The sequence below is a fragment of the Siphateles boraxobius genome, unplaced genomic scaffold (assembly GCF_051911475.1).
Source record: "Siphateles boraxobius isolate OS27281-9 unplaced genomic scaffold, OSU_SipBor_1 12, whole genome shotgun sequence".
Taxonomy (NCBI): Eukaryota; Metazoa; Chordata; class Actinopteri; order Cypriniformes; family Leuciscidae; genus Siphateles; species Siphateles boraxobius.
Window position 1 is genome coordinate 25,967,389 of NW_027508722.1, and position 15,078 is coordinate 25,982,466.

General features: G+C 36.3%; 2 protein-coding genes across 3 annotated transcripts in view; one reads left to right on the plus strand and one right to left on the minus strand.

Moving 5' to 3' along the window:
- LOC143723540 (complement C1s subcomponent-like) overlaps window positions 1-2,637 on the minus strand; it is a 26,225-nt gene extending 23,588 nt beyond the window's left edge. For both annotated transcript variants that reach the window (XM_077216115.1, XM_077216095.1), the window contains exons 1-2: window positions 2,505-2,637; window positions 1,099-1,130 (exon numbers count right to left, since the gene is read on the minus strand). The gene's annotated coding sequence lies outside the window, so the exon portion shown is untranslated. The remainder of the gene's footprint in view (window positions 1-1,098; window positions 1,131-2,504) is intronic.
- Window positions 1-14,643, plus strand: part of LOC143723565 (tumor necrosis factor receptor superfamily member 5) — a 16,018-nt gene extending 1,375 nt beyond the window's left edge. Inside the window, exons 2-8 of the mRNA XM_077216186.1 lie at window positions 1,462-1,587; window positions 1,677-1,832; window positions 2,601-2,694; window positions 3,833-3,918; window positions 4,064-4,180; window positions 12,737-12,838; window positions 13,938-14,643. Coding sequence (XP_077072301.1) covers window positions 1,462-1,587; window positions 1,677-1,832; window positions 2,601-2,694; window positions 3,833-3,918; window positions 4,064-4,180; window positions 12,737-12,838; window positions 13,938-14,098 — 842 coding nt within the window. The 3' untranslated portion in view covers window positions 14,099-14,643. The remainder of the gene's footprint in view (window positions 1-1,461; window positions 1,588-1,676; window positions 1,833-2,600; window positions 2,695-3,832; window positions 3,919-4,063; window positions 4,181-12,736; window positions 12,839-13,937) is intronic.
- The last annotated feature ends 435 nt before the right edge of the window (window positions 14,644-15,078 follow it).

The following is a 15,078-nucleotide window of genomic DNA, read 5'->3' on the forward strand; positions in this document are numbered from 1 at the left end:
TAACGATGAGCGGGAAAACTAGGACACAGGACTAAACCAATTGCACATTGACGGGGGGAAACACAGGTGTACGGTTCGGCTCGCTTCGCTTCGCTTTTCCACTGCGTGGTACGACTCGGCTCGGCGCGGCACGGCTCGGTTCGCTTTAGCTCGGTTGCTTTTCCACTGCAGTTAGTACCGCTTCAAAGTGGGTGGGATTATGACTGATCGTTATAGTTTATCCGCTCCTCGGCAACTAACAAGAGGAACGTCTGCGCTTCTCGTCCACTGACCACGATTCAGCCATTTTCTTCAAGCAAGTAGTTTTAAAACATTGGAGGCTGTTACTGGCTATTTAAATCTAGCGGGTTTGATATCTTGCAAATACAATGACGCTGGTAGTGACGATTCTGTCTGTCTGACCAATCAGTGATCTACAGCGCTTCCACGTCACATTTTAGTATCGGTACTACGCTTGGAACCTCAACAGAGGTGGTACCATTTAAAGCGAGCCTTACCGTACCGTACCATCCAGTGGAAAAGCGCCACAAGTGAGCCGAGCCGAGCCGTACCGTACCGTACCATGCAGTGGAAAAGCGCCATAACAAGAGAGCTTTTGATGGTTCCCGGAATGTATGCATTAACATAACACAGCATAGCCTAGCCCTAGTCTGTATTCATTTGAAATAATAATATATTAGATGGAATAGAAAGTATGTATGCACCACATTATATAACAAAACGGCATTTAATTTAATGAAAGCTAGCTCAAGGACAGTTCTCAAGCAAAACATTTCACAATAATATGCTTATTTTTTCCATTATAAAAGAATATATCATTCAAAACAAAGCCAAAAAATATTTGAACACTTTCTGGTTCTCAAAACATAGTGTAAGATGTGCATAATCAATGTGATAACCTCTGAACTTGAGGAGAACAGATTTCATTTGGACTTCAACATTTGGTTATAATTGCAAAAGTGATTTATTTTATTTATTGTTTTGTGAGAAAGACTCTAGCATCATTTGATTGCATATTCTGGTTAGTTTTCTTTTATTTCATCTACTGCAATGACATCTATACAATGTAAAATAAAATAATATTCTTTCATCACTTACCCTGTTTTGTCCCAAGTATGACATTCTTCCTTCTACAGAAAACAGAAGAAGATATTTAGAAGAATGTTTCATTGTGTTTTAGTCAACGAAATTCTAAGGGGTCCAATATTGTTGTTTTGGACCGCACTGACTTCAATTATATATTTTAACAAACATAGAGACAGTTTCCAAATACATTTTAGAGTCACTAATATGGTGCAGGGTTTTTTATTTATTTATTTTTTTTAGCTCTTTCCAGGTCATATGCAGGCAACTTTAACAAATTACTGCATTATTGGCTTTTAAATACGTAGTTTATAAATGACAGACTTCTCTTGTGATTGTGGAGTATTGTGCAAAAACAAAGCACTCTTTCTTTTTCAGGGAAATATTTGGATGCCACATGTAATGCCACATCAGTTCCAGAGTGTAAAACCTGCCCACGTGATACATTTACCGATGAGGAAAATAACATGAAGCAGTGTCGAGCCTGCAGGGAGTGCACCAGCAGTAATATCACATTCCCTTACTCTTTTATTTCATACAAATAATGCTACATGTCTTTTTCAGGGAGTAATGTTTTTGTATGTGTTTGACAGACAGTAACTTGGAGATGGTAAAGGAGTGTGAGGCAGACAAAAACACGGAGTGCAAGTGTAAGCGGGGATACTACTGTACACAGATAAGCGATTCCCACTGCGACCACTGCAGTCCTGTCTCCAAGTGTCCTCCGGGAAAAGGGGTCGCCAAGCATTGTAAGTATCTACCTTTGCTTATGTGATGCAGGGCTTTTCAAAAATGTTGATGCGACAGACCTCCGAATGTAACAAAATAAATAGATTTCTTTATAGTATTAAAATATAAAGACATTTATTTTTTGTAAAAAATAAAACTATTTAAAATACATGTAAAATTATTATCTGGAAAATATTTTCTGTATTGAGTTTACACTATGTTTTGTATCCGTCAATGAAGTAAAATATAATGTTACAAGGTACCGACAACAGACACATTATGAACACACACACACACTGTCCTGCCACAAATGTGACTTTTGAAATCACTCACTGTGCGCTTTTAAAAATCTGACATTTGCTACAATAAGAAATACAATTGTCCATTTCATCAAGTACCTAAACTGATCCTTATAGTAGTATGGCCCTTATTTAGTGGCTTGTTAGCCATGCACTTGCTTAAATCAATCTATATATCCTTCAATATGTCTTCCTAAGTTAATGTCCTCTTCAGTGTGATGACTCTGAAAGCTGGTTCAAAGACTCTGAGAAGGGAAACTAAACCTAAATTAAACCAATCATGAACTGTGTGAAAATGACACTACGCTTTGCCACAATATCCACAATGACTCATATTGACAGGTCAAAAAAGGAATCAGTTGAGTTTGCATTAAACGTGTTTTGTGGCTACACCTGTCGGAAGATCTGCAATGGTTCGAACCACTTCCATAGTGTTCGGACTGGAACATGTGGCAGGACGGATGTTGAATAACTGAAGTTGTGTTGCAGACACGTTCCAGAGCAACACTGTGTGCAGATCCTGTCCAGAGGGAACCTACAGTGATGTGGAGGACTACGATTCCAGCTGCAAAAATCATACAAGGTGAGAGTCAGTTATAAGGTGCAGTTTATAAACATTTGCAAACTAGTTTTTCCTCACATGAATTAATAGAGAGACTCAAATTTAGACATTTAGAGCAGACTGACAGAGAAACACAACACTTTTCATAAACTCAAAAAATCCCCCCACACACAGTGTATGACTACATGACTACGATACTTTTAAATTGAAATTATCTCTTGTGAAACTATTGCTGGAATCAGAAGCTTCTGACTCACATGATTATTCCAAGTTATACATGATGACTTGTATAACCAAAGATGACTTGTCTTCTGCTATTTTTTAGCAACACGCTACAATAAGGTCTCATTTGTTAACACTACGTAATGCATTAAGTAACATAAACTAGTTCACGGGCATTAACTAATGTTAACAGATACAACTTTAGATCTTAAAGACGTATTAGTAAATGATGAGATTAACATAAAGTAAGATTAATAAATGCTGTTGAAATGTTGTTCATTGTTAGTTCATGTTAAGTTCACTAAGTTAATTTCTACCCAATTAATGTGATTACCTGTTTCTATTTAAAGTTGACTTTACTCTACATTGGTATTGTGCCTGATGAAGACCTGATGGTCGAAACGTTGTGCTATTAATAAATTCATTTGGAGCAGTTATTTTCAGTGTGCAGACTTCACACTTTAAGTTCACTAAGTTGCTAGTGTTTCTCTATATATTTTCATTTTTCACCTTTAATGTTCCTTTCTATTCCACCTACATCTGATATAAAATAAAGTCAGAGGGGGAATATATAGCTTTTACTGTATGTAATTAGCCATGACTGGTTTTACGTAAATGTGTCTAGTGTAATTCTCCTACACAAAATAAAACTGCTTCCATTCAAAAAAAAAAAAGTATAGACGTACATGGTACGTAGGTGGGTGGGTATCGCTTCCTTTCTCAACCTCTCTTTGACATATTAATACACACAAATATTTTTTTTCCTTTTTTCTACCCGTACACAATGTAGGCCTACCCGCAATTAAAAAATATATCATTACACTCATTCATAATTATTTTCCTTAGCTCAGTCGCTAGGCTATATAAACGTTATAAGTATATAAACTTTTATAAAGTTTCCCATCTGAAATCAATTACCTCTTCTGTCATTTTACAGTTGTGAGGATTTAGGTCGAAATATAGAGGTTCCTGGGACCAGCAATTCAGATGTTGTGTGTGGACCTATTAAGACATGTACTACATGTAAGTCTCTCTATACGCTACCTTTATTGGAAATGTCACCATGTTCAATGTATTTTTTCATAATCAATCAAATAAATTAATTTATTCATTTAAAAAGAGTTGACATGTCTGTGCCTCTTAGGTCACTTTTTATTCTTTATTTCAGCTTGTTCTTGGGTGTTACCTGCTAGCCTGTGGGCAGGGATCATTGTTACTGCCTTAATTGTACTTCTGGTCCTGTTTATAATGTACTGGAGAAACAAACATCAGTCAAAAAGATCAGGTAAGTGTAACATAGCCTATTAGCTCTCTTATTGTGAACCCGAATATATGTTCATTTGTGAATAGGATCACATTTAAAGTGCAATAGGTGATTCTGTACAGAATTTTTTTTTGTTATGCTGGTTGAAAGTCTCCTCATATCCTGATAACAATTACTATGTTAAGCGGTCAAAAATATATATATAAATATAAATTATCTGTGGAAGTAGTAGGTCCATAAAATGTTCGTTCAATCATTACATTCGGTCCGAATGAAATTATCCCATCTCAGCCAACGTGTGTTTGCATTCCAATGCACAGCCTGTTCACGCAGACATCATACGTCTTCAGCACGTTTCACGTACACACTGTGGAGACAGAGCGAGAATGGCAGGCAAATTACCTAACTTTCCTTCTGAACCGACAAGTGGCAAGTATCTAGATTTCAGGTTTGACAGTACAGTTCTATGTACCGCTGACTTTGCCCTATGCAGATAATTCAGTGAGATTCGACTGTGTTGCCACCATGTCCTGAAATCACAAATAAAGCTGAAATGCAGTGCATTCTTCATACAGGTCAACTTCAGAATCTGAACTCGAATAATTTCACAATCAATACATTTTTGTGTGTCAGATTAATGTGCAATAAACCCTGACTCTATGTATCACTAACTTTACAGAATAGACTGTGCTTATGTGTAAAACTCTCTCTCTCTCTCTCTCTCTCTCTCTCTCTCTCTATATATATATATATATATATATATATATACTCACCTAAAGGATTATTAGGAACACCTGTTAAATTTCTCATTAATGCAATTATCTAATCAACCAATCACATGGCAGTTGCTTCAATGCATTTAGGGGTGTGGTCCTGGTCAAGATAATCTCCTGAACTCCAAACTGAATGTCAGAATGGGAAAGAAAGGTGATTTAAGCAATTTTGAGCGTGGCATGGTTGTTGGTGCCAGACGGGCCGGTCTGAGTATTTCACAATCTGCTCAGTTACTGGGATTTTCACACACAACCATTTCTAGGGTTTACAAAGAATGGTGTGAAAAGGGAAAAACATCCAGTATCCGGCAGTCTTGTGGGCGGAAATGCCTTGTTGATGCTAGAGGTCAGAGGAGAATGGGCCGACTGATTCAAGCTGATAGAAGAGCAACTTTGACTGAAATAACCACTCGTTACAACCGAGGTATGCAGCAAAGCATTTGTGAAGCCACAACACGCACAACCTTGAGGCTGATGGGCTACAACAGCAGAAGACCCCACCGGGGACCACTCATCTCCACTACAAATAGGAAAAAAAGGCTACAATTTGCAAGAGCTCACCAAAATTGGACAGTTGAAGACTGGAAAAATGTTGCCTGGTCTGATGAGTCTCGATTTCTGTTGAGACATTCAGATGGTAGAGTCAGAATTTGGCGTAAACAGAATGAGAACATGGATCCATCATGCCTTGTTACTACCACTGTGCAGGCTGGTGGTGGTGGTGTAATGGTGTGGGGGATGTTTTCTTGGCACACCTTTATGGCCACCATGTACCCATCCTCTGATGGCTACTTCCATCAGGATAATGCACCATGTCACAAAGCTTGAATCATTTCAAATTGGTTCTTTGAACATGACAATGAGTTCACTGTGCTAAAATGGCCCCCACAGTCACCAGATCTCAACCCAATAGAGCATCTTTGGGATGTGGTGGAACGGGAGCTTCGTGCCCTGGATGTGCATCCCACAAATCTCCATCAACTGCAAGATGCTATCCTATCAATATGGGCCAACATTTCCAAAGAATGCTTTCAGCACCTTGTTGAATCAATGCCACGTAGAATTAAGGCAGTTCTGAAGGCGAAAGGGGGTCAAACACAGTATTAGTATGGTGTCCCTAATAATCCTTTAGGTGAGTGAGTGTGTGTATATAATATATATATTTAATATATATGTATGTATGTATAATTGCATTTATTTATTTAATATATAACAATAAATAGAACCCAAAAGCATTGACAAATATTTTTTCCTTCCATCTCCTTTTTCCCCCCTTTAGCCATGCATGTCCCTTTGGGGCTCTGTTGTAGATATAAGACAGTAGCGTGTTAAGAGACAAGCATTTCTACTGAGTGACTTCGTAGAAGTCTGAGTGGTCAAAAAGTCTTGACTTCATATCAGATCTTTAGGTTGTATCTAGGTTAAATTGTCCTTGATAGGCAAGCAGAATTTTGCATTGACATACATAAAAAGGGTATTTTACAGAAGCAGTAACAGCAGATTTAATTGATTGGCAAACCCAAAACCCTGTCTGTCTCTAATGCTAGATGCATACCTAACTTACACAGCAGAGATGGGAAACTCGAGTCACATGACTTGACTCCAGTCGCAAATTTAAGGACTTGAGACTTGCTTGACTAAATTAAGAAAATGACTTGACTTGACTTTGACTTGAGATCCAATGACTCTAGACTTGACTTGAACTGTCACCGTAAACTGCCCTGTCAATCATCTTGTCACAGTTAAAATCCTCCATTCCAGGGGCGGTTCTAGAGGCGGGGCCACAGTGGCCCTGGCCCCTGCTGAAATCTGATTGGCCCCCATTTCTAGGAGTGGGGGGAAAGTCGATTCTTAGATGCATCGCGATGCGGACGTGGACGATTCTGAATCGATTCACAAATGTCAAAGATCGATTTTCTAAAAAATATATATATATTTTTCCTAATAACGTAATATTGACGGAATGCAAAAGGCGGAACTCTAAAGCGGACGTGCAGTGCGCGGACAGTCTGTGGCGTGCACATAACAGAGTCGCGCTCATAGGCATGATGACTGAGCGCCAAATTCGAACGGCACCCTCTTCGTTAAAAGATATAATGTATGGAAAATTGACAATTTCATTGTTACCTATTTAGTATTTTTTTAATGAGAGCTGCTTTCTGTATTGTTTAGTTTTCACAGCAATATGCTGTAAACCGATCTGTTAATACTGCCCTATAATATGTGCAATGCCAGTCACAAAAAGGTGCATGCGCTCTCTGCAGATGTTCATTCACTTTTTTTGTATAAGCTGTTTTTTGATTGTGGTATACAGCAAACATTTCAAGTCATAACTCTTTATTATTTAGTTGTGTATAAGAGCGACTTTGTATGTTACTAATAGCAGCTAAGTCCACAAGCATTATGTTTGTATGAGATCTGCTGGTACATAATTCTATATTTTTGAATGAAAACTGTTTGTGAATTTGCTACAGCAAAATGTTTATTTTTGTCTGAAGGATTATATTGCTCATTGGAAATAACAAGAGGATGTTGGTTAGAAGTCTATTATGCTAGAGATTCAGAATATGCTGAAGTTTGTATTAATGTAGGCGACTACAAGTACGCTGCTAGAACAGGAACACATTTATTTTCTTTTTGGTTCTTTGCAATGTTGGGCATATGCTGGCAAATGTAACCTTACAGTTGACTTGCCAAATCACTTCAATTTGTTTTATTAATAAAAATTATTATTGTTAGTATTGGAAGTAAGTTAATTATGGGTCATCATAAATACTTGCTTTCAAAGTACCAAGTAGTAAAAAAAATTTTTTTGTTAATAATCGATAATCGTTACCCTCTGAACCGTAATCGAATCGAATCGTGAGGTGCCTAGAGATTCCCACCCATCAATCGTTGACGAGAAGAGCAACCGGAGAATTCTTCACAACGATCATGCAATTCCACCCCCAAACAATTAACAATAATTTACTGTTTATACGCGACAACATGATTATGAAACTTAAAAGGTGGAATTCAGAAAGAAGTGCATTGTGTCATTTATGCACAGCATAAATAAATGAAAAAAATCATTAAGAACTTTATTGGCTCATAATTTTTTATTAGAGCGTTTGAAAAAGGAATGACTGCCGAAATGTATTTGCACCGTACTGAATAAATTATTTTGTGTGCTTGAATGTACCCTGTATTTGGCCCCTGAATGTAACATGTGGCCCTTTAATGGCCCCTGTTACACAAAAATCCTAGAACCGCCACTGCTCCATTCAATCTAATTTGGTTTCCTACTGTTTCGGAGAGCACGTTCATCTGCCAGTCGTGGGTCTTTCATGCGGAGACTCTCCTCATGTGTTTGCAGTCTGATATCATGGTGCATTTAAAAGGTAATGGCTAAAGGTAGCTTTACAAAAGTTCACATGCTGCTGCAGATGCAATATAATTTAGACAACGTTGAATAAATACATTTTCGTCAGGTTGGATACTGATAATTAATCACTCAAAACCAAGGTTATTTTCGTAAACGAAAACTAAAACTAAGACTAAAACTATTGGTCAAAAAACATTTTCGTAAACTGAAATAAAATTAAAAATTCATAATAAATGAAAGACTAAAACTAAACGAAACTAACAACAGTTACTGAAAAACGAACTGAAATAAAATAATAATTAGCAAAAATAAATAATCGTTTTCGTAATTAATAAGCTCTTTACTTTGGCGGAAATTCGACCTGTGGCTGTTTAAGGAAATGCCTGATATGGCGCTTCATACGCGTGAAGTTAGGCGATAACCGCTGTTCTGCTGTGACGCGCTCAATGAAGGACCATAACGTAGAATACATGGCTAGTGCTAAGCGGGCCGCGGCTGTTCATAAAGGATGCGTCTGTTGCACTGGAATGGGAAATAACACAAGGTAATAAGACGCAAGTTGGACTTCTTTTAACTTGAGCACAGCATTTTTAGAATGCCGTTTCATTCGACGCGGGTGCAACAGGAAAACAAGTACGTCAAGCACAAAAAAAACTTTAATGTTCTAGGCTACTACTGTATGTTTGAGATGTCATGTTTTCATGAATGCTGACAGGGTGAAAGGTGCATTTAATATTATTATCCACGTGGAGACATTTCCCCGCAATGTATGGAATACCAGGACACACACACACACACACACACACGTCTGGTTCGCTATCTTTGTGGGGACTCTCCATAGGCATAATGGTTTTTATACTGTACAAACTGTATATTCTATCCCCTTATACTAATCCTACCCCTAAACCTACCCATCACAGAAAACTTTATGCATTTTTACATGTTCAAAATTCAAAGTTTAGAACCATTAATTAAACAATTTCCCTCGTGGGGACTGCTGGCTGGTCCACACAATGTAGGTGATCTCAGGTTTTACTATCCTTCACAATGTAGGCTAATATAAACCAGGACAAGCCAGTAGTATGTTCCTGCACAACCGGAGGCTGCAGTTTCAGGACCCCAGTTTTAGGACCGCGGTTTCAGGACCCTAGTTTTTTTGTGACAGCGCCACCTAACGAACTGGATGATATAGCGGCGGCAGCGGTTTCAGGACGCAGTTCTAGGATCCAGGTGGTTTAGTTTGTACATAGTATCAAGGTCAAACTATTATCTTAAGTCTTGTTAGAAAAAAAATAATTATATATATATATATTAACAAAGAAGATTATGGAATAGAAAAGCTCCTACAGCAGGTGGATTAGAGCAAGTAGCATCAAGCTGAATGACACAATTTAAAATATTAATATTACACTTTTACTTAAAGCTCACTTTAAACCACCATCGAGTATTTGTATCATATTCCGGTCGTGGTTTAAAATGGTTTTAAGTTAAAAAAAAAAGATGTTGAAATATGTTATATAGCATTTTATATGCAGCTAATGGCTACACCTTGCATAGCAATACTGTAAACATTCTTTATTCATATGAAAATATCGAAAATCACACACAAACCACATATACTCGAAATCGTGCATTTATTAGCTTCTTGTTTCAGGTGAAGAGATGTGTCTTAGCTTTGTTATCACGGAGGTCAGAATGAGGAAGTGTACACAGCAGCGCGTCATGCAGAAGGGCAGGATTATTGTCACGTTCAACCACGTGAGATGATTGACAGCTCTATAACGAATAAGAGAGCGCAGATAATTGACGCAAATCAGGAAGAGGAGAGATAGATCCATAGGCATATTTCAATGTGTTCGCTGTTTGAGCTTCAGATCGCATAATTTAGTGGAACATGAAAATCATTATTTCTCCAAATATGTGCACCATTGGACTAAGAGCCCTGGCGGATGCTGTATGTATGTGAACACAAATAAACCGGAGAAGACGTGAATGACTGCTTTATGAGCGATGATTTCTATTCAAAATAACGAAAGTAAACTTATTTTATTTTTACTATTACGATGTCTGCACAAGAGTTAACTGTAATCTGGGCAAACATTAAACTTTGCTGAAATTAATCGTCTCGCTTTGGTCTACACTGAAGTGTTCTGTTTGCTCTGCTAAACTATAATTACTAAAACTAAAACTGAAACTAAATAAAATAAAAACTAAATAGAAATGTGTTTGCAAAATAAAAACTAAATTAAAACTAACAAAACCATTAATGAAACTAACTAAAACTAAACTAAAATTTAAAGCAAAATTGAAAACAATATTAAAATAAAAACTAATTCAAAAAGCAAAACTATAATAACCTTGCTCAAAACCCTTTATCTAAATCTCTCTACATAACCGCCGGACTCGCGCTTCCTCCATGTCTGTAGTTTGTTTTAACACTTTTCACTCGTATTTGTAGTTCTAACCATAGACATAATAAATATAGTATTTATTATGTCTATGGTTCTAACCGAATCCTCTTCTTCTTCAGTGAATTTTATTGGCAGCTTGCAATCTTTGTGCATTACCGCCATCTACTGGACTGGGGTCTGATCACATTGGGACGTGGAAAAACCCTAAAGTCTTCTTGCTATAGTTGTGTTTCTTTTAGAAACTCTATCACTGCTTTGATTGTAGACTGTGTTCCAGGTAGACTAAAAATGGTGGGGCAAAATGCCAGCAGAATTAATATGCACCCAAAATTCAAGATGTGGTGGAAAAAATGGCCCTAGACTAGTATGAGTTGTTTATATATATATATATATATATATATATATATATATATATATATATATATATATATATATATATATATATATATATATATATATATATATATATATATATATATATATATATATATATATATGTTCCGCTTCACGTCGGGGTCCTAAACGCTATAACAACCGCCTCACTCTTATCCCACTTATTACATGGCTACCTACCAAATAAATCAATAATTTGACACAAAATATTGATTTAAAAAGGAGTTTATTGATTGTATTGCTCCAGAGTGACCATAACTGTGTCCATGGCAACGCTGTTTTTCATGGCAGCGGTCTGTTATCAAGAAATAACCGACCGCATTCTACATTAGAATTCAACCAAGCCATGTAATAATAAAAAATATTTCCAAAATATTGGCGCAATTGCAAATGTGATAATGATTTTACACAACAGTTCAGTAAACAAAGAGTGTCTTAGTTCCAGAATGAATCTGCCGTTTTGAACGAATCAGTTGAATGAATGCTTCTGTGACTCGTACATTAAGACGGTGATTTGACGCCACCTATTGGCGGTTTTAATTTCATATTTTAAAAAATTTAATTGATTATTTTTTAGTATCTAATTTTTTCTATATTAAAATGGTTATATTTAAATCATTAATCACATAACATTATTTATGGTGTTGTAATTGCATTATAAATGCATGGTTACAAAACAAATGGTTAGAACATAGTTAGAAAAAAATGCCCCTGGAAATCAATTTAAGGGGTCAAATATTGGCTCTAAATGGGAAAGTTAATGTCTGCCGGTGATATTCCATTAACAAATATATAAGCAAAGTTAAACATATGACATTTACTACCAAACCAATATAATTAATGCATCACACTTGTGAATTTACCTTCAAATGTTTCATCTTCAACATTTTTCGTATAATTGTTATTATAATAATAATAATTCCAGATTTTAATAATCATAAATACATGCTATAATAAATTATATGAATATAATTAATATTACGATATAAGAAAGGTAATCATTTCTGAGGGAAAACTAAATAAGGTTGAGGCCAATATAAACTCTACTTTTTTTCTGTTCGGTATTGTAACTTGCCTTCGACTTGACCCTTAGCAGGACTTGATTTGACTTGCTTGAAGTGAACCATTGACTTGGTTGTGTGTACTGCGACTTAGGCTTGCTTGAGGCTTACTTGTGACTTGAACAAGACTTACTCCCACCTCTGCTACACAGGCAATGCATAATGCTTTGCCAGTCATTGAGGGATGGATAAACTTGCTCTGAAATCCTTTAATATGCAATATCTAAGTACATCTGCGGAAGTCACTGAGTTTCAACATCAAGGTGAATGTACAGTCAAAACATTCATGCACACTTCTGCTGTGTGCTGTCAAATGCTTTCAGCTTAGTGCACAAGATGCCTATGATTAAACTGATGCTGGTAAACCACATCCTATCAGTTCTACATGCTCACAGACTTGTGTCAGTGTGGTGTAAACTGCACAAAAATCTCTCTTAAAAATACCAGACACATCTTATGATTGTTTCTGTAAGTAAAATACAGAATACTGTAAATGAAACTACAAATCTAAACATCAACAATACATAGTAAATGTGAAGGAAATGTAATTGTATATGTTGTGCATGTGTTCTCAGAGATTTGTTTGCGCCCCATCTCGCCAGAGCTTCCTCCAGACATCCTGAAATACCCTGCAGACTTTGACATGGAGAAATGTGCAGAATGTGACAAACATAAAGGTAAAACTCTTTGTTTTCCTCGAGTTTCCCTCTGATAATTACTAACATATGCAAAAAAAGGCATAGTTCCTCCTTGCACATAGACAAAATATATTCCATTATACATACCTCTGTAAAATATTTATTTACATCAGGGGTCTTATGGACAGGAACAGGAAGATCTATTGTTTTATCTCAAACCAATTTTTGTAGAAATGTTTTACACTATGTATATTATTGTAGGAACCATTTAAAATGCAATGCAAACAGGTATGCCTATTATTATGTAAAAGGTTAAACACGGTATACATATTAACTCACAGACCGAATGCTTTAGAATGCATTTGTATATATTTAACATCATCAACTCAGTACCACTAATATTTCTAAAGCTGTTACCTGGAAATCTCAGACAGCATTCTAGAATCTTACCGAACATTCCCACAGTATGCATTAAATACAGTCAGGAGAGTTTCGAAATGAGCAATACCAAATTTGTGATGACTTCAGATATGGCTTTGCGTCACTGTATAAAACGATTTGCTGTTTCCTTTGTACTCGTCTGATCTTATCAACTCAGACAGGAGGATATAAAACCACGTAGACATCATCTTTCACTGCATGTCAAATAACCTATGCGGGTTTTGCTGTTTTGGCCTCCCACACTAACCTCCTTCATTAATTTGGTGCGGGCGATAAAGTATTTGATGTCTCTGCTAAACACGGGGTCTGAATCGCATCCTGTTCTAAAACCAGTCATATTGTGACAACAGGTACAGAGTTTCTGGTTTGTACAGTAGCAGCTTTTCTGTTCTGATCTCATAAGGCGAATTTACGAGAAACAGATTACACCATATCTGGACATTTTTCACATGTTAGTCACATTTATTGGACATTTATTGTTAGTCACGTGATCCTTCAGAAATTATCGTCATGCTGTTGAAACAGAAATGCTATAGACAGACCACTCTGGTAAAAGAATATCTGAATATATGTTAAAGAATATCTGAATAAGCATGTAAAGGGAGTTTAAAATACTTATAAGTTAAAGAAAACGAAAATGATTAGATATTGAGATGAGCCAATCACTGATCACGAATTTTCTTTTTTTCTTCCTCAGATGAAAATTACACAGATGTGGATAGCATACAGTGTGATGGAGTTATTTCAATGAAGATGTCAGAAAACTACAGCCAACCAACTGCCGCAAATAAATATACAGACAGCTCGTATCACTCCCTTTATCAGTCGCAGCCACAAGAGTCTGAATGGAACGATTAACTTTGACACATTACTCCCTTACACATTATTTGACACATTAACCTGACAAATATATAGTGAAGAATAGTGTGTATAAACAAAAATCTAAAGTCTGGTTTTATCTATCAGTGTAAGCTTTACATTCTGGTAGAATGTGTGTGTTTTTTTTTTCAGATGTTTCATTACATTTTAATAAAAAGGTTGTATTTGTGGGATTCAAATATGTACAAAGCAAAGAGATGAAGTCTGTCACGTGTCATACCAAGTCTTACCAGAATAGACTTTAAGCTTGTCCTTTTAAACTTCAGTTAGATCGAGTTATTTTCACAATTAAATCTCCCTGGCGAGCCTGTCAGTCGCCAAAACAAGCTTGTCCTTTATTGGTGATTGAAATAACCAATCTTAGCAAATTCCTTTTCCAAGTCTTTTGTCGAACCCTAGAGGCAAAATGAGGGAACTGCAATGTGGAAGCCATTTAATTTGTCACTTGCTGGTTCAAAGATAGGCTATATCGTTCAAAATGTAAGGTTTTTTTAATATTTTTGAAATAAATTAATGAATGCTCACCTAGGCTGCATTTATTTGATCAAAATAGATAACAAATAAACAGTAATATTGTGAAATAATCCTCTGTGATGGCAAAGCTGCATTTTCAGCAATCATTACATTACATAATATGCTCATTTGGTTCACCAAGAAATATTTCTTATCTTAAAAACAGTTGTGCTGCTTAATACTTTTGTGGAAACACAAAAGAAGACATTCTTTTTGTATGAAGACGTTTTGTAGAAGACATTGCGTAGGCTTCCATTGATTTTATCTCCGGTTAATTATATTTTCTATCGTGAAACCCAACCCCTACTTCTAAACCAGAAATCTGCAAAACACTAGACTGAAATAAAAACGTGTTTTGGCTGATTTAAAAGCCTTTTTAACTAGTGAAGACCAGTAAAAAATTCTCACTAATTGGTTTTCACTGTATTGGTGAACAACTATACCCA